Source organism: Prionailurus viverrinus, chromosome D2 (assembly GCF_022837055.1).
Source record: "Prionailurus viverrinus isolate Anna chromosome D2, UM_Priviv_1.0, whole genome shotgun sequence".
In the NCBI taxonomy this organism is placed as follows: Eukaryota; Metazoa; Chordata; class Mammalia; order Carnivora; family Felidae; genus Prionailurus; species Prionailurus viverrinus.
Genome location: NC_062571.1, coordinates 46,842,995 through 46,866,658, shown reverse-complemented (window position 1 = coordinate 46,866,658; position 23,664 = coordinate 46,842,995). Strand labels below are relative to the sequence as shown.

Below are 23,664 nucleotides of genomic sequence, written 5' to 3'. Positions count from 1 at the left end.
CTGTTTTGTGTTAGAGCTAAATAGCTGTGAGAGAGACTCTATCATCTGCAAAGGCTAAAAGATTCTCAAGTCTTTACAGAAAAAGTTTGCTGACCCCTGCTCTAGAAGAGATTGGGAAGCAAAACCTTCATAATGTGTGTTGATGGCCATTGGCCGCATTTGAAAGAACTGGCCACTTTAAAAGCAAAAATGAAAGGGACCCGGAGTCTAGATTTTCAGGACCTTGCCATTCTAGAAAAGCTAAATGCTACTGAACCCTTAAAAAATGGCAGATTGTCCAGTAACTCTCTCCCCCCCTCCCAACCCAATATATACATTTTCCTTGACTTCACAGTGGTATTATGTCCCGATAAAACCTCCTAACTTGAAAATATCGTAAGATGAAAATGCATTTAATATATCTAACCTACTGAACATTAGAGCTTAAGGCTACCCTACCTTAAATATGCTCAGAACACTTACATTAGCCTACGGCTGGGCAAATCATCTAACGCAAAGCCTGTTTTACAGTCAAGTGTCGAACAGCTCATGTGATTTATTGGTGGTGTCCTGAAAGTGAAAACCAGAATGGCTGTATGCGTAGGGAAAGCTTGCTACGTGCAGCAGCCGTTCACCCTGTGACGGCGTGGCGGCGGGAGCCGCGGCACTGTGGCAGAGTGCTGCACCACATTATCGCTAACCTGGGAAAGGATCAAATTCAAAGCACGGTTTCACACCGTACTTTTCACACCACAGTAAAGTGGAAAAATTAGTGGAGCCCCCATGAGGAAGGGACCATCTGTGCTCCTCCACCTTACTAATGAGCCAAAGTCAGATGACTTGTTTTAGGCAATGGAATGTGAGGGAATATGTTGTACACCAAATCTGAAAAGTTCTCTATATTTTTAAAAAAATTTTTTTAAAAAAGTTTATTTATTTTAAGAGAGAGAGAGAGAGAGAGAGAGAGAGAGAGAGAGAGCGCGTGCACACAAGCATGGGAGGGTCAGAGAGAGGGAGGGAGAAAGAGAGAATCCCAAGCAGGCTCCACACTACCAGCACAGAGCCCGACGCAAGGCTTGAACTCGTGAACTGTGAGATCATGACCTGAGCCAAAATCAACAGTCAGACGCTTAACCAACTGAACCACCCAGGCGCCCCGAAAAGAAGTTTTAAATATGCTTGATTTAGCTTGGCTCTTGCTCCTCCATCTTTCACCAGGAGGAAGGGATGTGCCCCAGGGAGGCACCCTTTCAGCCTGGATGCTGAAACGTGAAGGTGGAACAAACCTGGGATCTGAAGCAGTGCCACACGGCCAACCCTGCAGACCCCTGAACAAGCAATAAATGTTGTCTTATGCCACCAATACCTTGGATTTGTTTTTCATGCATCATTTCCACGTAATAATTCTGAAAACCCTGGAGGGGAAAAGACCAGTAAGATCTTTCAAAAACTTGATGAAAATGCCTCAGACTTGTCAACAGAAGCCTGAAAACTTAAAGGTAGACATTAAATCCAAGAATGCAGAACCAGTGACTAACAACAGTGCTATGAAAAGAACTGTAATTAAAAACAAGAAGCCTCCTAAGTTTCTGAGAGAGTTGTATTGTCAAGGAGCCCAGGGGCGCCTGGGTGGTTCAGTCAGTTAAGCACCCAATTTCATCTCAGGTCATGGTCTCACATGTCGTGGGTTCAAGCCCCATGTCAGGCTCCACAATGACAGTGTACAGGCTATATGGGATTTTCTCTTTCCCTCCCTCTGTCCTTCTCTCTCTCTCAAAAATAAATAAACTTAAAACAAAAACAAAAACAAAAACACCTCCATTAGCCTGTGACTCTTCTGGCTTTAAAACAGTAGCTCTCAATTCAGGGCAATTTTGCCCTCAAGGGATATTTGGCCATGTCTAGAGACAGTTTTGGTTGTCGTAACTGGGAAGTACTGGTGGGATCTAGTGGGTCGAGGCCAGGAATGCTACTAAACATTCTACAAGGTGCAGGACAGCTCCTCAAATGAAAGAATTCTTCATCCAAAACATCAACAAGGTCCAGGTTGAGAAGGGCTGCCTTAAAATGACACTTGGGCTCCCCAATTTTTTACAGAGAGTAAGCTGAGAAGGCTGAACAGCCCCCAAGGAGAACAGATTTGTTTTTTTAAGTTTATTTATTTACTCTGAGAGAGAGAAAGAGACAGCATGCAGGGTGAGGGGGAGGGAGAGAATCCCAAGTAGGCTCTGTGCTGTTAGTGAGGAGCCCAATGTGGGGCTTGAAACCATGAATGTGAGATCATGACCTGAGCTGAAATCGAGAGTCAGATGCTCAACCAACAGGGCCACCCCGGTGCCTCCCAAACACATTTTCTAATAAGCACTTCAGATATATTTAAAAGGATAGTGGAAAAGAAGGACTCTTCACATAGTAGAGCCAGGTACCACAGAGAACAGTGTACAGAGTGTTCCTTGCGGAACTAACCAAGGAATATTCCTCATCCCCAAGGGAAGTGACATTCACAATGCCTGCCCAACAGAATTCCAAATTAAAAATAATCAGTGTCTGAGTTTTTTAGTTTCCCCAATGGGATTGTTTACTATGGTTACCCTGGCCTGGTGTGACCATCATATCTAGGGGATGGGGGCAGGGGGAGTAAACAGGAGTGGTCAGATAATTTGATCATTTTAGCTTCTGGACTAAAAGGAAAAATGTCTTGATCTGAAGTAGAGATTACCATGTATCACTTGGGAAATAAATGTCTTGATAGACTAGGACTCTGGGTTATCTCCCCTAAGCAAGGGGTGAGTGTACTATGTGTGGCATAAAGGGGGCAAAGAAGTGTTCGACAGCCTGAAGGGTAGTGTACGGCAGAAACTAATGCTCACCATCATTTCGAGCTCTGCCTCTCCACATTTCCCTGTCCCTCATAATTAAGCAGGTCCTTGTGACTAGTTCTGCCAATGGGCTCAGAACAGAGGTGATGTGTGTCACTTCCAGGCCAAAGCTAGAAAAACCAGTACAACCACTTGGCTTTCTCTTCGATGGACACAATGACTGGCAACTATGCAGATGGTGAAGCTTGGGTCTCTTGACTATGTGGAAGGAACCCCATTCCTCCCCCTGCCTTGTACTGAAGCCCTAAGAGATGAAAGTTCAGATTATTTTACCAAGCAAGCGATTTTAGATCAGGTTGGGGTGAAGGGTATTTAAAAATTTTTTTAATGGCTATTTATTTTTGAAAAAGAGAGCGAGCGAGACAGAGCGTGAGCAGGGGAGGGGCACACAGAGAGGGAGATACAGAATCTGAAACAGGCTTCAGGCTCCAGTTGTCAGCACAGAGCCTGACGCGAGGCTCAAATCTATGGACTCTGAGATCATGAACTGAGCTGAAGTCGGACACTCAACCGACTGAGCTACCCAGGCGCCCCAGGGTGAAGGGTATTTAAAATTAGTAGCAGAGCAGAGAGATGAGCATCAGTTGTGGCCTCAAGACCAGCTATAGGAGAGGGTGCTGTAGTTTATCCCATGAAACTTCGCATAACTTCCTCAAGGAACAGACATCAAATAAAATCCTGGAGGAAGAGTCTCCAGAACCTACTGTATGAAGGAAATGGGAACAAGAGGCACCAGAGGTGTCCTACAGTGGGTCCTCTGGTGGCTGTTCTGATTCCTGATTCAGGACTGAGGCACTCATTCTTCTAGCTGCTGCCAGCGTTGGGTGCCGAGTTTGCAGCAACTCTCTCCAGGAACTGCCTTCAGCCACAGAGAGCCACTTTTCCAATGTTATGCGGCTCCCCAGAGCAAAAGTCCAGTTAAGTCAACAGCTGAGGCCTCTGGAGTGACTGCATCCAATTCAATTTCTCCCTCTGTCCAGTTTTACTTCCTTTACTCCCTCAAAGATGCTGATCCCTAGGGGAATCCCCAACGAACTTCTTACATGTGTTATTTGTCCTAGAGATTTGTTTCCCACATAACCTGACCTAAGATAAAGGCACAGACTTCTTCACAGTATGTCTCTTATTAGCTCAAACTTATTATGTAAATTTTCTACACTTGTACTTATTTTTACCACTTTATCTATCCACACTAAGGGAGTATGTTAAAATATCCCAACACTGGGGTGCTCGGGTGGCTCAGTTCGGTGAAGTGTCCAACTTTGGCTCAGGTCATGATCTTGTAGTTTGTGGGTTCCAGCCCCGCGTCAGGGTCGGGGTCTGTGTCTGTGATAGCTCAGAGCCTGGAGCCTGCTTCAGATTCTGTGTCTCCCTCTCTCTCTGCCCCTCCCCTGCTCTCGCTCTCTTATTCTTTCTCTCAAAAATAAGTAAACATTAAACAAAAATTTTTTAAGAAGTATCCCAATACCATTGTGTTTGCATTTTTCTTCTATTTTCCACAGTTTAAACTCTGTGTATTGTAACTCCACTTCATGTATAAAGTTCTTGACAGTTACTAAATGAGTGAATTCCACCCTTTATCCTTACAAAGTCACTGAGAAATGCTTTCCCCCTGGCTCCACGATATTCAATTTACCTGACTAAATAGAGTTATCCTTGTTTTCATGTTTCATTTTCCCAGTACATCTTTGCCAATGCCTTTGCTTTTAGCCTTTGGAAGCTAGTTACAATTGTTTGCATTACAGAAACACACAGTTGTTGTTGGTAGTTTTGTGTGTCAAAACCTGAACTTTGTTCATTAAGGGGTTAATTCCCTTTATCCATTATGTTACCTATTGGTCTTCTGTAATTTAATGTTCCCTTTTTATGTTTCTTGCTATGTCTTTTGTTTCCTATCTTCTATCTTCGTCATGTGGTCTGTGATTTCTGTTACCCCCATTAATCTGAAAATATTCTATTTGGGAGATTTTACTTCACTAAAATCAAATTCATTTCCATGGTGGCACATTACTATCCTGATCCACAGGGCAAAAGAAACAAGCAGAAACAAAACCCAGAAGTTGAACTCATTTGCCTCTCACAGAATAGGAATATGGGATGAGGAAGATAACACACCTTCCCATTGAAAGAGATATCTCCTATGTTGCTTAAAGATGGCATCAGACATAATATTATAGCAGTTGCATATGCAATATACAAAGCAATTCAGTCAGAACGATAATTAAGGATAAGCCTAAATATGTCACATACATAACGGTCTGAAAATAGTTAATCTGAGAACAAATCTGTTTTCATTTTGAGTTAGATTATTTGACACAAGGTAGCTCAGAGAAAAGACAGAATTCCAATGAATTAAATACTTTTCAAGAAATTTCTCTCAAATTAAATGCTATACTTTTCCAAGAATAAGCTAGAATTAAAACTAAAATACAAAAAACACACGTCCACACGTTCATGTCAACATTGCTCACGATAACCAAAAAATGGCTAACAACCCAAATGTCCCTCAAGTGATGAATGGATAAACAAAATGTGGTATATATCCATAAAGTGAACTATTGTTTGGCAATAAAAGGAATAAGTACTGATACATAATACATAGAGGGATGAACCTTGAGAACATTACTCTAGGGAACAGAAGCCAGACACAGAAGATCATATTATATACAATTCCACTTGTAAGAGATGTCCAGAACAGGCATATATATGGAAACAGAAAGTAGGTTAGTAGTTGTGTGGGGCTGGGGGCAAAGGGAACAGGGAATAACAGAAATGGAAGGCTAACAGGTGCAGGATTTCTTTAAGTGGGGTGAAAATGTTCCAAAATTAGATTGTGGTGACGGTTGTGCAACCTTTGAGTATAGTAAATAATTATGATACACTTTATAAATTGTATGGTATGGGAATTACATGTCAATAAATCAGTTAAAAACAGATTACAAAAATATATAATATTTCTGAACATCTGAGAAACAACTCTGATGAATACTCAGTTTTATATCATTGGTAATGATAGCAGGATATTTATATACTGCCTCATTTCAAAGCAAAACTAAGCTTATTCTACTCCATATAAACCCGTGAAGTACAACGCCCCAAAATATGATTAAAGACAGTGATGTCAGCCAAAATGGAAGAGTAGACTGCTTCACAGAATTGCCAAAAAGCAGAGCAAAATGGATCAGAATACTTTTTCAGAAATCTGGAAAACAGTCAAATGTTCACAACAACCAAGTAAACATAGAACTGAGACAAAGGCAACTTAAAAAACTATAGGCAAGAGTGTGGTGTTTTTACTAGTCCTGTCCTACCCATCTTCTTGGCTGCCCCCATTCTCAGTGTGGGACTCTTGTCTTGGGCTAGACAGGGGGCATTTCTCAAAAACACTGCAAGACAATTGAATAACCTATTCTGCCTGTGACAAAACACTGAAGTTGAAGAAAACAAGATGTGGCATATATTCAAGAATACAACATACACATAATATAAGTTTCAAATAAGAGGAAAAAGAAAAGGGGGTAGAAAAAAAATTGAAAAAAATGAGTGAAAACATCCAAATTTAATGAAAGTCATAAATCTACACATCCAAGCTGCTCAATAAACTCCAAGGATAAAAGCAAAGAGATCGTCACTGAGACATATTATAATCAAACCGTTGAAAGCCAAAGACAAAATGAGAATCTTACGAGTCAAGAGGGAAGCAACTTGTCACTTATAAGAGATCCTCAATGGTATTAACAACTGACTTCTCAAAAGCAATCACAGGTGCCAAAAGGCAGTGAAAAGACACATTTAAACTGCTAAAAGAAAAAAAAATGCAAACAAAAATTCTGTATCTAGCAAAACTGTCCTTCAAAAGTAAAGGAGAAACTTAAGACACTCTGAGATACAGCTATGGCAGTTTGTTGTTAGTTACACCTGCCCTATAAGAAATGCTAAAGGGAGTCTTTCAGGTAGAAATAAAAGGACACTAAATAGTAAACTGAAGCTGTAAGAAGAAATAAAGAATACTGGTAAAAGTCGTTACATAGGTAAATTACAAAGGTCAGTATTACTGTGTTTTGTGTTTCTAACTCCTATTCACCCCCACCCCACATATGATTTAAAAGGCAAATGCACTGAACAATAATAACATATCTATCTTATTGGGCACAGTGTATAAATATGTAATTTGTGACAACTACAACATAATGGGGGAAGAACAGACTGTATACAGGAGTAGGGTTTTTGTATGCTATTGTATGCTATTGAGGGTAAGGTGGTAATAATCTAAAATAGATTCTGTTATAAATTGAAGAGACTAAATTTGCAATCCCAATGGTAACCTTTAAGAAAATGACTGAAGATGACACAGAAAAGGAAATGAGTAAAGAATCAAATGGCACACTACTAAAAAAGCAATTAAACACAAAAAAAGAAGCAATGGAAGGATTGAGAAACAAAGAGATACGAAATAGAGAAAACAGCATGGTGGCAGAAGTGAATTCTTCCTTATCAATAATTGCATTGTATGTAGATAGATTAAACTCTCCAAGTAAAAACCAGAGAACAGCAAAAGGGATACAAGAAAATTGATCCTATTAAGAGACTCTAAAGGAGACTCACTTTAGATTCAAAGGCACAAAGTGGAAGAACGGAAAAAGATATTTCAAGCCAACAGAAACCAAAAGAGAGGTGGAATAGCTAACCTAGTATCAGACAAAATAGACTATTAGTCAAAACTGTTACAAGGTGGGGCGGGGGGCGGGGGTGCCTGGCTGGCTCAGTAGCAAAAGCATGCAACTCCTGATCTCAGAGTTGTGAGTTCAAGCTCCACGTTGGGTGGAGAGATTACTTAAATAAAAATAAAACTTAAAAACAAAAACTGTTACAAGGGGCAATGGAGGACAATAAATTTTAACAGAAACATCAATCCCTCAAGAAGAGGCAGCAATTATAAACAACAAAGCTCCAAAATATAGGCACAAATGGACATGATTGAAGGGAGAAACAGATAGTTATACAATAACAGCTGAAGATATCTATACCTACTTTCATTAATGAACAAACAACTATGCAGAAGATAAGGAAATAAAGAATGTGAACAACACTATAAACCCACTAGATGTAACAGACATATATGGGATACTCCCTCCAAAAACACTGCACATGCAACAATCTCCAGAACAGACTACATGTTAGGTGACAGAACAAGTCTCAATAAATTTTAAAAGACTGAAATCATACAGTGTATCTTCTCTGACCACCATGGAATGAAGCCAGAAATCAAGAAAAAGGAAAACTGGAAAATTCACAAATTTGTGGAAATTAAACAGCATACTCTCAAACAGCCAATGGGGCAAAGAACAACTCACAAGGGAAATTAGAAAATACTTAGAGATGAATGAAAATGAAAACACAACATATAAAAATTTAGGGAATAAAGAAAAAGCAGAGCTCAGAGGGCAATTTCATAGCTGCTGTTTAAGCTGCTGAGTCTGTGGTATTTTGTTATGGCAGCCCAAGCAGACTAATACAACCTAAGTAAATGGAAAGATACACATTCAGCATCCATGAACTGAAATACTAGGTATAGTTAAGATGGCAAAACTACTGAAGCAATCTACAGATTCAATGAATGAAATCCCTGTTTTTAAGTTTGTTTTTATTTATTTTGAGAGAGAGAGAGAGAGAATGTGTGCATGCACACGAGCAAGCAGGGGAGGGCAGAGACAGAGAGGGAAGGAGAAAATTCCAAGGAGGCTCCCTGCTGTCAACAAAGAGCCCTATGTGGGGCTCAATCCCACGACCCTGGAGTCAAGGGCTGAGTCAAAATCAAGAGTTGGGAGCTTCACCAACTGAGCCACCCTGGTACCCCCAATGAATGAAATCTTTATTAAAACTGCAATGGCTTGGGGTGCCTGGGTGGCTCAGTTGGTTAAGCATCTGACTTCAGCTCATGAGTTTAAGCCCCTGCACTGTCAGTGCCAGGCCTGCCTGGGATTCTCTCTCTCCGCCCACCCCCATCTCAAAAATAAATAAATAAACCTAAAAAAATAAATAAATAAACTTCCAATGACTTTTCTGCAGAAATGGAAAAGCTGATAATTAAATTCAGATGGAATCACAAGGGGTCCTGAAGAGTCAAAACAATATTTAAAAGGACTCACACTTCCCCATTTCAAAACTTACTACAAAATTAGTTTTTTCTTTGGCTGATTGTGCTTTTGATACCCTCTATAAGAATTCACTGTCAAATAATTACCTTTATTTTTGCATTTTCTTCTAAGAATTTATAGTTTTAGCTCTTATGTTCAGGTTACTGACCCATTTTGAGTTAATTTTTGTGTATGATGTGAGAAAAGGTCCAAAGCCATTTTTTTGCTTGTGGAAATCCAGCTGTCCCATTTATTAGAGACTTATTGTTTCCCAACTGGCCTTTTGCACCCTTGTTGAAAATCAGTTGGCAGTAGATATGTGATTTTATTTCTGGACTCTTAGTCCTATTCCATTGGTCTAGGTTTCTGTCCTTACAGCAGTTCCACATAATTCAGATACTTGAATTTCATGAAAATTAAAAAACTTCTGTACATCAAAGGATATCAAGAAAGTGAAAATATACAAAATGGGAGAAAATATTTACGAATCACATATATGATAAGGGTCTAGTATCTAGGATCCAGAATATATAAAGAACTTCTGTAACTCAACAATGAAAAGATAACCCCATCAAAATATGGGCAAAGGACTTGAACAGACATTTCTCCCATGAAGATATGCAAATGACCAGCAAGCTTACGAAAACATTCAACATCTTTAGTCATTAGGAAAAGGCAAATCACATGGAGATATCACTTTGTACTCACTAGGATAGTTGGAATAAAAGTCAATTAAGTACTGGCAAAGATTTGGACAAATCAGAATGTTCACTGCTAGGAACATTCACTACTAGGAATGTTGCTGCTAGGAATGTAAAATGGTATAGCCACTATTGAAAACAGTTTGGCAGTTCTTCTAAAAGTTAAAAAAACAATTACCATATGATCCAATCCTAGGAAGATACCCAAAATAATTGAAAACAGGAACTCAGACAAATACTTGTACATGAATGTTCATAGCAGCACTATCCACAAAAGCTAAAAGGTAAAAATAACCCAAATGTCTATTAATGGATGAATGGATAAATAAAATGTAGTAAATGCATACACTGCAATATTATTCAGTCATAAAAAGGAATGAACTATTGATACATGCCACAACATGAACGAGATTGACAACATTACACTAAGTTAAAGAAGACAAAGGTCACATATTATATGATTCCACTTAATATGAAATACCCAGAAGAGATAAATCCACAGAAAGCAGATTGGTATGAGGCCAGAGGCTGAGGGGTGGGAGGGAGAGACGGAGAGAGGATCTGACTGCTTTACGGGTATGAGGTTTTCTTTTGGGGCAATGAAAATATTTTGAAATATTACACTGGTAGTGGTTGCACAATGTTGTGAATGTACTAAATGTCAATGAATTGAACCCTTTAAAAGATGGTTAATTTTATGCTACATGAATTTCACCTCAATAATTAAAAAAAGAACATGATAATTTTTTCTACTAACCCGATGAATAATTCCAGCAGAGTGAAGGTGCTTGATTCCACACAGCATCTGATAGAGAAGGTAGGACATTCTTTCATGATCTAGTTCCATCTGAATCACTTGGCAAAGATTTGCATCCATGAGCTCCATGACTATGTAACTTCATGGGTGAGAAAAGATGACAGCTAAAGCGCACAGCAACAATCTAAGAATAATGTATGAATGTAAACTTTTAATTATCACACTTACACATCTTGAAATTCTTCTAGGGATTTCTGTGGTGTGAAAACATTCAAAAGGCCAATTATCTGTGGCAAAAGCAGAGAGACAAAAAAATTAGACACCACTGCTGCTTAATAATACTTTCATTTAGGAACTGCAAATACATGGGTTAAAAAAAAATCTACCAATGGTATAAGAATATTAAAATCTTATGTTCTAAGCCCAAGTAATCTCTTCTATTTTACCTAATACAACTTTATGGCCAGGGATTGGGGGTAGGGAGAAAACCAGACCACACAGGATCTTTAGGGGAGTGAAAAATACTCTGCATGATACTATAATGGTAGATATTATGCCATTACACATTAGTCCAAATCCACAGAATGTACAATACAAAAGACAACCCTAATGTAAACTATGGACTCTGTGTAATAAAGACACATTACTGTAGGTTCACTGATTATAGTGAATGCACCAGTCTGGTGGGGGATATGAATAATGAGGGAGGCTATGCATGTGTGGGGGCAGAGAGTATATGGGAAATCTCTGTACCTTCCTCTCAATTTTGCCATGAACCTAAAAATGCTCTTAAAATTGTACCAACACAAGAGCTCCACATATCCATTCCGTTTATGAATACTCAATTATCAAGGATGTATATTATACAATCATCTACATAATTTGTGAGCAAATTAAAAAAAATTTTTTTTAACATTTAGTCATTTTTGAAAGAGAGAGAGAAAGAGAGAGAGAGCATGAGTAAGGGAGGACCAGAGAGAGAGGGAGACACAGAATCTGAAGCAGGCTCTAGGTTGGTGGAGCAGCTGCTTTGAGCTGTCAGCACAAAGTCCCACGTGGGGCTCGAACTCAGGAACTGCGAGATCATGACCCGAGCCAAAGTCGGACCAACTGAACCACCCAGGTGCCCCAATTTGTGAGCAAATTTTAAATACCTTCCATCAGCTCTTATCTAACTCCCCCATCGCCCTCAGTTTTTCATAATACTGAACTTTCCCAGTTTTCTTCATTCCCAGTCCATTCTTTGGTTCATCCACAGACATGCCCTCTTTCCCACCATTCTGTCTTTAATCCTTTTCTCCATCTGCACCCTTTCCCTGGGGCAATATATGTCTTTTTCTCTAAACATCTCTATGTTGGACAGTTTCCAAATATACATTAAAAGGCCCTGCTTAATTTAGAAGTCTCAAATACACATTGCCATGTCACATGAAAGTCTCACAAAGAATACAAAATTGAATTCATTAGCATTCCTACCCAAACCCTTTACTTTTCCAGAGTGCCTTCTCTTTTACAAAGGCGGCTCAGAGTAATTTTTGACTCCGTTTTCAGTATTTGCACCATAATAAATGTTGAAAAGAATACTATTCCATTCCACTGTCAGTCTGAACTTCAATCTCTTCTTTCCAATTCCCTGCGCTACCACACAGGTAAAGGATTCTGACATCTCATCTACACTGTTCATGCTGTAATTACTTCTAACATTAGGTTCCCTAACAATGGTTTTCTAAAAATCCAGCTACCATTTTACTGCCTATCATATGGTGAAAGAAAGACCTGATCATATTACTCACCTCTTCAAAAACTTACTACCAGCAAAAAAATTTCCCAAACTCCCTTGCAGGAAGTATATTCAGAGACTTCCATGACAGAATATCAACCCACTTTGTCTCCTGCTAAGCCCTCTATTAAACTTGATACTTTAATATCAATTAGTTTAAACAATGATATATTTAAAAACTCTCAATGCCTTTAAAGATACTCTTCCCTGTACCTGTCATATTTACCTACTGAATTCTGTTCCTTTCAAAATTGATGTCTTTTGTAGAGTCTAACAACCTCTATCTAGTCCTTGGTGGGTTGCTGAATATTCTCTTTACCTTGTTCCCACAATGTCTTATGTATTAATATGGCATTTAACACACTGTAGTATAGACTCATTTTCATGACAGCCTCATCCCAATCACACCAGGATCCTTGTTGGAAAGAATTATTCCCTCTTACAGCCCTAGCACAGGGAGATAACTGACACACATTTTTAAAATGTTTATTGACAAATACACTTAGGAATGGGAATATTTTTCTAGACAAACTACATGAGGGAGGAATTTATGTCATTCATCTAAGTACGAAGCTTTGCTTATAAGAGGCATTCAAATATTTGTTCAGTGAATAAATTCAGAAACACAATTTTCAGATCAGAAAAGGTCTAACAAATCTGTTCAAGATAGGGAAAGTGATAATAAGAATGCATCTAGCTGCTCTAAATGAATGAATTCCTGGCTCCTAATTAGATGAACTGCACATCTACAGACTTGTAGAAATAGTAAAACTGTTCTTATCTGAGAAATCCTATAGCACAAGAGAAGTGTTAAAGATGAAAAGCATATAAAAACAAGAGATCAGTAGTTGCTTAGAGCTAAGGTGGATGGGAGATAGGAACGTGACAGCTACACAATACGGAGATTCTTTCTGAGGTGATGAAAACGTTCTAGAACTGCCTGTAGTCATATACATCAGTGAATACACTAATAACCAATTACACACATTAAATGAACTGTACAGCATGTGAATTGTATCTCAATAAAGGTGCTATAAAAGATTAAGGCAGACAGTGGCCCTTTTTTTTCCTTCAAAAAAGAACAGAAGGGAAATTAAATCAATCATAGACTGGACAGCAAACAAAAGTCAAGTGCTGATTAAGTGGGTGATACAGAAGTATGTGAAAGAAGTAACACTTACTAGGACCAGGTAAAAATTCCCCAAGAAACTGTACTTTCTTCTCTGAATAAAACAACGACAACAAAGAACAGCAGCAGGTCAGAAATGTGACCAAGTACCTATACGGAGATTTCAAAAACGCATTTTGAAAATGTCTCCAATCATAATACCCATGTGAATGAGATGAAGAATTCAGGAGAGATGGATAATTTTTTAGTTACACACACAATTTCTGCTATATAAACAAAGGTCACTAATGAAGTAATGCAGCTATTATGAAGGCATCCTGAGCAAAACTGATAAGTGAAGCCAGCAAGTGAAAAGTCAGAACAAAGGAAAAAGCAACCCCCAACAGTCTGGGAACAGAAACCAGATTTCATGTGAAATTCTAGGGAGAAACAGAAAGTACTATATACTTAATCTCCAAAAGCAAAAAGTAAAAAGAAAGTGAACAATGGGGCGGGGGGGGGGGGGGGGGGGGGGACCTGGCTGGCTCTTGCAACTCTTGATTTCAAGGTTTTAATAAGTTCAAGTGCCATGTTGGGTACAGACAGTACTTAAAATTAAAATCTTTATAAAGAAAAAAAGAAAGTGAAAGGTGGGAAAGATGTGACCTATTAGCAGGCTTGTGACAAAGAATAACCTGCTAAGACAATGTGAACCAAACGGTGACCTGACTTCCAAACAGGATTACAATGTCCACGGTTAAGTAGGAGACGACAAGCCTCAGTTCCTCTTGAAGGATTCGATCAGACATGAAGTACTGTGTGCTAGGTGACACACCAGTGTGTTCAGAGATAAGTGACCAAGTGGACATACAAAAGCATCTATGGAAATAGTAACAAATGCACAACGATATGAATGCACTTAGTACCACTGAACTGTATGTTTAAAACGGTTAAGATAGTTTTATACTATGTGTATTTTACCACAAAAAAAGGAGGGTGGGAAAAAACATGTTTAGACCAATGAAGAGATTAATCTGTGTAGAGCATGAAACTGCTGAAAAGGCAAGACATCACAAAAACATCCATCCATCAGGAATGTAAAAATTCCATCATTCCTGGTTTCCCTATACATAGTGACCCTTGAACAACATGGGTTCAAACTAGGAGGGTTCACTTACACATGGATTTTTTTCAAGACAGTACAGTACTGCGTAAAAATTTTCCTTATGATTTTCATAACATTTCTTTTCTAGCTTACTTTAAGAATACAATACATGTAGGAGTGGCTGGGGGGCTCAGTCAGTTGATTGTCCGCCTCTTGGTTTCAGCTCAGGTCATGATCTCGTGGTTCACGAGTTTAAGCCCTGCATCAGGTTCCACACTAACAGTGCAGAGCCTGCTTGGGATTTTCTCTCTCTCTCCTCTCTCTCTCGCCCTGTGCCCCTCCCCAACTCGTGCTCTCTCTCAAAATTAAAAAAATAAAGGAATACAATACATGCGATGCACAAAATATGTGTTAATCGACTATTTATATTATTGGTAAGGTTTCCAGTCAATAGTAGGCTATTAGCAGTTAAGTTTGGGGTTGTTGAAAGTTATATGTACATCTCAACTACACAGAGGGTCAGCATCCTTAATGCCCACTTTGCTCAAGGGTCAACTGTATTTAGTTTTATATTCATTCTCTGAACAAATATGTTAGGAGCATCTACTCTACGTCAGTCGGCACTCTTCTAGGTGCCAAGGGTATTGCCTGCGTGGATCTTGCCACCCCCAGCAGAGGGTTAACTATGTGAAACAAGCTTTCCATGCCCTCCATTGAGTTGATGGAACCATCTATTTTTGCAGTCGGCTGGCTCAGGAAATAGGGAGTTATTGGCCATGTCCCCAGTGCAAAACTAAGGCAATATCACCACCATCATTGCCACGAAACAGGCTACAAGAGGCATAAGCAGCTCCATCTGAGAGGGAAAGACCACCAGCAAAACCCAGACAAGCAACACGACTGGCTCCCACCTAAACAAGAATGGTGACACAACTTCTTCGCTGTCACTGACGGACTTTAAACTGTATCTCTTTTTAAACGCTGTTCTTTTTCTCTGGGAGGCCCTTTTTCTTTAACAATCCAATTTTTACCCCATTTTTAAGAATTAGTCTAGGGTCACCCTTCCCCAAAGCATTCCCATTTCATGAAAGCTCACTGCAATCTTCTCTCCCCTGAAATCTCAGCACTTATTTTCCACCCACCATGATATGACAATCAAACCTTTACCGCTTTATCATATTCGGTATTTCACTCTCTGTTATTTGTCTTCAAAATAACACTGTAATAAGCTCCCCCAAATCAGGAGCCTCATCCTTCCCCGACAGTGACTAGTAACGCCAGTACACAGAAACTTGCACAGTTAGTTCTCAAAATGTGGTAAACTGTGTTATCTGCAATCAGAAAGCATGGAGCTTACTGTATTTTATAAACTCCTTTAGACAAATATACCACAAAATATCTCCAGTCAGATGCTTTTGGTTTAGTACTTCATAAAACCGTCCCTTGCATAACTTACTCCTAGTTTATTTCCTCTTGGCTTATAAAAATCATTCCATTAAAGTAATCATGAAAGTATGCTGAAAGTAAGTTTTACAAAGTGTTAACAATTCTCAAAATGAATGAAAGTTTTTTTTTTTAATTTTTTTTTTTATTTTTGGGACAGAGAGAGACAGAACATGAACAGGCGAGGGACAGAGAGAGAGGGAGACACAGAATCGGAAACAGGCTCCAGGCTCTGAGCCATCAGCCCAGAGCCCGACGCGGGGCTCGAACTCACGGACCGCGAGATCGTGACCTGGCTGAAGTCGGACGCTTAACCGACTGCGCCACCCAGGCGCCCCAGTTTTTTTTTTTTTTTAATTTTTTTTTTCAACGTTTATTTTTGGGACAGAGAGAGACAGACCATGAACGGGGGAGGGGCAGAGAGAGGGAGACACAGAATCGGAAACAGGCTCCAGGCTCTGAGCCGTCAGCCCAGAGCCTGACGCGGGGCTCAAACTCACGGACCACGAGATCGTGACCTGGCTGAAGTCGGATGCTTAACCGACTGCGCCACCCAGGAGCCCCAAAATGAATGAAAGTTATATGCTTAAGTCTTTATAATCATTAGGAAAAAGAATTAGGAATGCTTTCCTAATTTCATTTAAGTATCTTTTGAAGTTTCTGCTAAACTGCTTCATAAAATCACTATCTTCAACTTAAAGTCACCAGTGAGTATTAGCATCACTTAAAAAACCAGGAGTGGGGTAGGGAGAAATGATTTCTATTTTATATCCAATATTAAATAAAATAACTACTGTCAAAGTAAAATGGGAACAATTTCACCTCTGTGCTAAGGCTACAGTTTTCCGAAATGTCAGCCTGCCAGAAAACAAAAAGTAGAAGATGAGATCAAGTCTAAATCAAGTTCTTCTAAAACACCTACCTCTTTTAAAACTCCTTTTGAAAAATAAAAAACTACACAATCTAAATTTCATCAACTGTCTTTCTTTTGATATAATTTAATAAAATTGAGAAAAATTCACACTGCAGACATATATCCCTTTTAGATAATGTTTCAAACCAGAAGAGCATTTAAAGCACCTAATATTTTTAAAAGTTTTGTTGGTTATGTATTCATGAACAAATCTTGATTTCATCTATACTTACAACATTTTCTCAAATGTTCACTTACATTTTTGTGATTAACACATTTCATTAGAACTAGCTCTCTGTAAGCCCGTTTAGCATGAGTCTGATTCTGAAACGGCCGGCTCAGCTTCTTGATTGCAACATTTCTTTCAAGAATGGCATCATAAGCTGCACTGTAACAAGAAATTCAAAAACAACAACAAAGCTTTAAAATCTACAAAACTGAATTTATGAAACATTCATGTAGATTCCTTACTCTCTCCAAAGATAAATGCAACTGTATCAATTTCCAGTGTTTGATAGGCAACATGTTTCTTCTCTACCTATTACAGCATATTCCAACAATGTATAGCATTGTTAACTGCTTCTTAAAACGCTAATGGATTCAAAGAGACAATGGACTGTGAAGGCAGAAACTGTACTTGTTAGTTGGGTGTCCTCCAAGATTTCCCTAGCATACAATGGGCACTCAAGGCATAAATGTTTAATGAGTATTCAGGCCCAATACATAGCTTAAAGCCTGATGAATCCTTCACTTTGCACCTACACCAAGGGCAGACAGGATTAAAGAATACGTGTGGTCATAAATTCTACCCAAATTACTTTCTGAGGAATTCGACATAAGTAGATCACTTCCAACTTCTTTGGACACAACAAAATGAATACAGAAAGAGGAAGGAACATACATACAGAGCTATACAAAGGGTTATTTTACAATGTAAAAGTATTTAAAATTTGTTTTGGAGAAGGGAATTAAAAAATCAAGCCTATAGATATGAATGCTAGATTTCAGGACATTAGAAGATGCTTCGTAACTGTTACTGAAACACATAATTCTGTGACATACAGCAACACCATACTCATTACTCTTCATATCTTTACCATATGATACTGACTAAACATCATGTTTTACAAATGACAGACCAGAGACAGTAAAGCACAAATAAGGTAAATTACCTTAAAATTATAGAATGTTATGATTGAAAGAAGCTTTTAAAATCATTTGAATTCACCACTTATTCACCAGAGGTTAATAAGTAATTTGCCCAAGGTTAAACAGAAAGTTAAAAGCAAAGCGGAGACCAAAAGACTAAGACATGAGGTTATGCTTTTCATACTGGACTACCTAACATACTTGAAGACTTCTGTTTATATATTTGGAAAGTTAGCACACTACTGACTAAAATTATTCTCTCATCCAACCTCACTGTATCAAATGTACTGAAAAAATATGTATTAAGAAATGAGCACTTTGGCATAAATGGACACATCTATACATAATATATAGGACATGACTTATTTCCTATATATGTACATATGCATACACATAGCAAAACAGACATAAATATTATACTCTTTAGTTAGAAAATACCGTATTTGTGTATATGTTCTCCCCAAATTAAAAAACAACACCCACAACATAAGGGGGTCATTAAAGATGATTAAAAGTTTTGACTGTTTCAGATAAAGTATGTTTTACTTTTAACCATTAAATTCATTCCTATTAATTTTTTGTGTTAAATAAAAGTAACATTTTAAACTACAGAGGTTCAAAAGTATCTGAGTAGGTTGTACTATTTTGCATCCAAGGAAGTTAGATTTCTAATTGTTGATACTTAAATGTGTACAAATTAGAGATCAATCCAGATCCCAATGAATCTTACCATCTATCACTGGGGTCCAAAATAATGCCTTAAAAAAATTAATTTCTTCAGTTGACAGTGATAGTAAACACACACAGTGAGTTTAAAAACTTTTTAGCTTAATATTTGTCTATTTCATAATAATCTTTTGTGAAAGAATAAGCAAAATATTTGAAGACACTTATTCCTTAGGACAAAACAGAGGCTGGTTAAGATGGCTTGAGGTCCCTTCCAAAGCAGTTTTTTTTTTTTTTTTTTAATTCTGGTACACAAATTTCAAAATGTACTTACCTGAGGATAAGTGAAGGTACAGAAAAAACATTTTTATATATACTTTTATATATATGTTCATATATTACACATATATATGTGTATGTATGTATATACATATATATATGTATATAAATACCATATTCCTCACAATAATGTCAATCAGGTGAGAAAACAGGCTTAGCAATATTAATTTGCCATGAATCACAAAGTTAGTACATCATAAAGCTAGAATCTGAACCATGAGCTGGCTTTCAGAATCCTTCCTGTATTGACTATACCGCATTATTTTCTTTACAATGAATTTGTCGTTGGTTAAATTGACAACCAGCCAGCCAATATTACTTTTTAAAGTTACCCAAAATACTAAAAATGAAAAAAAAAGTTACCCAAATTCTGTAATTTTTGGTATTATAAATTATTTCGAGAGTACAAAAAAGAGAATAAATGCTACTGTTCCTATTACAGAAATGTGAGAGATTTTAGCATTTTACCATAATTGCTCTGAATTTTTAAAAAATTCACAGATAAAGTCCCCTTTCTTTGTCTCTATTTTTGGAAGTAGACATTATTCTGAAGAATTTGGTGTTATTAATGTTTTTATAGCTTTCTACATACATATACATCCATAAATATATGGTACTATTTTGTATATTTTCAACTATATATAAATGGTATTATAAGGTATATGTATTCCGCATCTTCCTTTTTAAACTCAACAACACTACAACTCTGAGACTGTCTTTGCTGAAACACAGCTCCAGTTCATCCTAAATATTGTATAGTATTTTACTGTATGAATATATCACAATTTTTTTCATGGATAGACTCACTGCTATTAACAATTTTTGCTATTATAAACAGTGTTGCAAAGAAAAGTCTCTTTAGGTACATGTGCAAGTGTTTTTCTGGAACCTGGGGGAGACCTGCAGGGTCATAAACACATGATTTTTAATAGATTCTGAGACAAATATGGTCAAGAAAAGGTAATAAAGATATAATTACGCTAGAGCGAGGCTAAGAATTCCCCAAAGCACTAGATTATGCTAACTTAGTGATCTAAAATCATTAGCAGAACTGTCCCAAAAAGTATTCTACATTTCAGTTTATTAAGAATTATGCTGATCTATAAAGCCTACGCCCACTGCAGAAATTAGCTTGTAAATCAGTTTTAAAGATACATATGAGTTTTTGAAACATACAATGAAAAATGAGCTCACTTCATTCCCCAGTATAAAATAAGATTTCTGAAATTCCAGAGTTTCATTGTAGTGTGAAAATGATGATTAAGTGAAGCTTCTTATTAAACTAGCTATGGGAATAGATGTATACATGGAATTAACAAGCATGCCACTTATTCTTTCCTGATATAGATTATTTGTCTTTACATGGCTTATGACCACGTATTTAATCATAATTTATACTTAAAGATGACAGTGCTGATTTATAAAGTTGTGTTTAATGAATAATAAAGAACATCAACCCAGAACAAAATTATTACCATGTTATAGCTTTAATTTAAATAATAGTTTTATTTTAACTTTTTTGAAGCAAGTTAAATATTTACCAAGGTATCTATATTACAAGAGGAGAAAAGATAGCAGTTAATGATTCTCTGCCTAATTTTTGGAAGTAAAACTTACCATACTATTCCTTGAGCTCCTGAGCCTATAGGTTTTAAATTCTGATATCGTTTCAAAACTGTAAATGTAGAATCTCCAATCTCTACACTATAAAAATTGCTGTCACGCTTGCTTCTGCTCATGATGGCAAACAATTAATTTAATGGCTTCATCCAAATATTCACCGAGAAGCTGCAAAATGGAACAAAATGTGATGTTAACAAAATGAATGTATTTAATCTTAAAATTCGAGTCTTCACTCTGTTCACTGATAGTAACACAGACTGCTACAGCACGGTAAAAGAGCTACTTCATTAAAATACATTAAAACACAAATAGAAAGAAAAAACACCTCAGAACTTGGTTAGCATCTGCCATACTTAAGGAGAGGATTGATAGTTAAAAACAAAACAAAGCTTTTACAAGGGTAAACAATTTCTTCACTGTAAGTCACTAGTATTAATATGCATACATGTCTTAACTTATTGGAAACTGTAAAAACATTTTAACAAAAGCAAATAATTATAACTAAACATGCTTTTAAGGTCACTTCCATAGTTTAAAATTTAAAACCAGTCATTTTATGTATTTATTATAGATTACTGAAAACTTAATTTTTGTGAGAAATTGATACTATCATAATTTGCAAACTCATTTAATGTGACATGGAAGAAACAACCAACTGGCAGGCAAGTAAGCTGGTTAGCATGTATCACCCCTACCTAACAAACACAGTACAGTGCTGTCACCATGCCCCTGACCCCCAAGAGCAACACCCAGGGTGTAATGCATATGTTGTTAGAATGGTTGAAAGGATGAGAAGAAGGGTAGAAACTATACAATAAAATAAAAAGATAACAAAGTTAAAAATGAGAAAATATATAGAGAAAAGCATTTAGTATATTAGGATATGAAATAAAGCAATATACTGTTCTGAATTGTGGGGCCTCAGAAGCATAACCTAAGTTCTGACCACAGTTCTTTGCCACATGCCTGATTATAAGCCAAGGAAGTCTTTTTCTACTTGTTTGAGCTGCATTTATTGACATACCTATTACTCATTCTAGACAGAAGTGGCCTATTGCAAAATGCATGCAAGACAGCTCCAACCTACTCCCCACATCCCACAATAAGACTAGAAACCAGTTAAGTCTAAAGAATTACTGTTTGTGTGTGTGGTTGCAAGGCAACCCCTACAAAAACAAAAATAAAAACAAAATCCTGATTAGACTTACAATGCAAAGAATCAATTTAACAAACACTAAGAATTACTAAGTGTCTAACCTGCGCCAGGCAGTGTATTGCGCCCTAGAGCCAGACTATGTAGAAGCTCATGAACTGGATTCTAACAGTTTAATTCCCAGAGTAGGACAGAAACCACTGAACAGCTCCCTGGCTGCTACCTGGAGATTACACTCCAAGAGGAGGCGGAGCAAGAGTTGTAAAACTAGTTGCAAAATTAGTAAACTATTGTACCAATCCAGATAAGAGAGAAAATTAAAATTAATGAGAATTCTTAGATGTGATGGCGTTAAGAATAAACAGAAACTAAACAAAAATTTCCAAACGGTGTAAGCTTTAAAAAAGAAGGTAAATAAATTGAGAGCAATTGAAAAGTCGGATCAATGATTTGGATAAATTAAAGAGGGGCCAGAGAAACACTTCCAAAATTAGTAACTAAAACTAGTCATGTAACGCTCCAGAGAGAAGTGTCTGAAATGACAAGTGTCATCAATCTACCTAAGTGGAACCAGAGGCTTAAAGGAAAAAGTTTGCTCATGATTTAAACACTTAGATATACCCATAGGCTGATCAAATATAGGTATTGGTTACCCAGACCAATTTCTTAACTTAACCTGAATTCCTTCTTGTCTACTGGAGTAGAGAAATAGAATGAGAAGTGAAAAGAGGAAAAGAAGGAAGCATTGGGTGTCAGCGCCCTCATCAAATATTCTACACATTTATCCTGGAAACTAGGTCGGCCCAGGGCCTGGAGACAGTAATAATGCTCTCTGGTAATTTGCACATATGGCCAGAGACTGAGCACAGAGCCTCCTTAATGGCAAGGAAAGGCTTCTCTTTATTCTCAGAACAGAATGGCCCAGGAGCAGGAGTGCCCATGGTATGCACACAGAAGTCTAGACTAACCTGTGGCAGCAGCTGAGCAATGATAGCTACAACACCCCAGAACAGAGCAGGGATAGCAGGCAGAGTACCCAAGGTTAAGTAGGCAGACCCAGCCAGTAGTACCCTCTGTAGAAGCCACAGCTGCCACTCCTACAAAAAGGAAATAGAAAACTCTACTCACTTACATTATCAGCTGTACAATATTTACCGGCACGCCTGAGTAAAAATCTATGTTGGGTACCAAAACACAATAGTATTCAGCATCTGGCCATCCACAGAACTTGCAGTTAAGACAGATAAGGAGACCTTACATTGCTTAGAATCTGCTGGTGTATCACTATGGTTGTGATAAGAGCAGTGAAGGGAAAGGACAGGATGCTGATAGAAGCAAGCCTGCTAGTCTGGGCTCAAGAAAAAATTCCCTTTATGCTGTGATGTTTGAGCAGGATCTGAACACAGATTATGAGTTAACCAGACACGGAAATAAGGGAGTTTTCTAGGCAGTACAATCTATGCTGCATCCCTTTTTACAACCCAATAGTATTCCATTGTGTGGATATACCATTTGGACATTTGCATTGTTGCCAGTCTGGAGGTTATTACAAATAACGCTAGTATAAACATTCACACTCCCCCTGCCATTCATCTTGGGTAAATACCTAGGAATGGGGTTTTTGACTCTTACGTTTAATTTTATAAGAAATTGCCAAACTGTTTTCCAAAGTGGCCATACCATTTTTCATTCCTACCAGCAAAGTAAGTAAAAGTAAGCAAAAGTAAGCAAAGTAACCTTCTTGTGATTGCCAATTTCTTGTGATTTTACATTTTACTAGCGGGTGCACACTGGTATTTCACGGTGGCTTACATTTGCATTTCCTAATAATTAACGATGCTGAACATTTTTTCATGGGCTTACATGCTACATCTTCTTTTTGTGAAGTAGCTAATTAATTCTTTTGCCCATTTAAAAATATAATTGTTTTGG

At 37.7% G+C, this 23,664-nt stretch overlaps 1 protein-coding gene across 4 annotated transcripts in view; it reads right to left on the bottom strand.

Annotated features, from left to right (window-relative positions):
- MAPK8 (mitogen-activated protein kinase 8) overlaps window positions 1–23,664 on the bottom strand; it is a 98,790-nt gene that overhangs the window by 19,805 nt on the left and 55,321 nt on the right. For all 4 annotated transcript variants that reach the window (XM_047826411.1, XM_047826410.1, XM_047826409.1 and 1 more), the window contains 4 exons: window positions 20,574–20,744; window positions 17,061–17,190; window positions 10,682–10,740; window positions 10,454–10,592 (listed from right to left, as the gene is read on the bottom strand). In XM_047826411.1, the coding sequence (XP_047682367.1) occupies window positions 10,454–10,592; window positions 10,682–10,740; window positions 17,061–17,190; window positions 20,574–20,695 (450 nt within the window). In that variant the 5' untranslated portion in view covers window positions 20,696–20,744. The remainder of the gene's footprint in view (window positions 1–10,453; window positions 10,593–10,681; window positions 10,741–17,060; window positions 17,191–20,573; window positions 20,745–23,664) is intronic.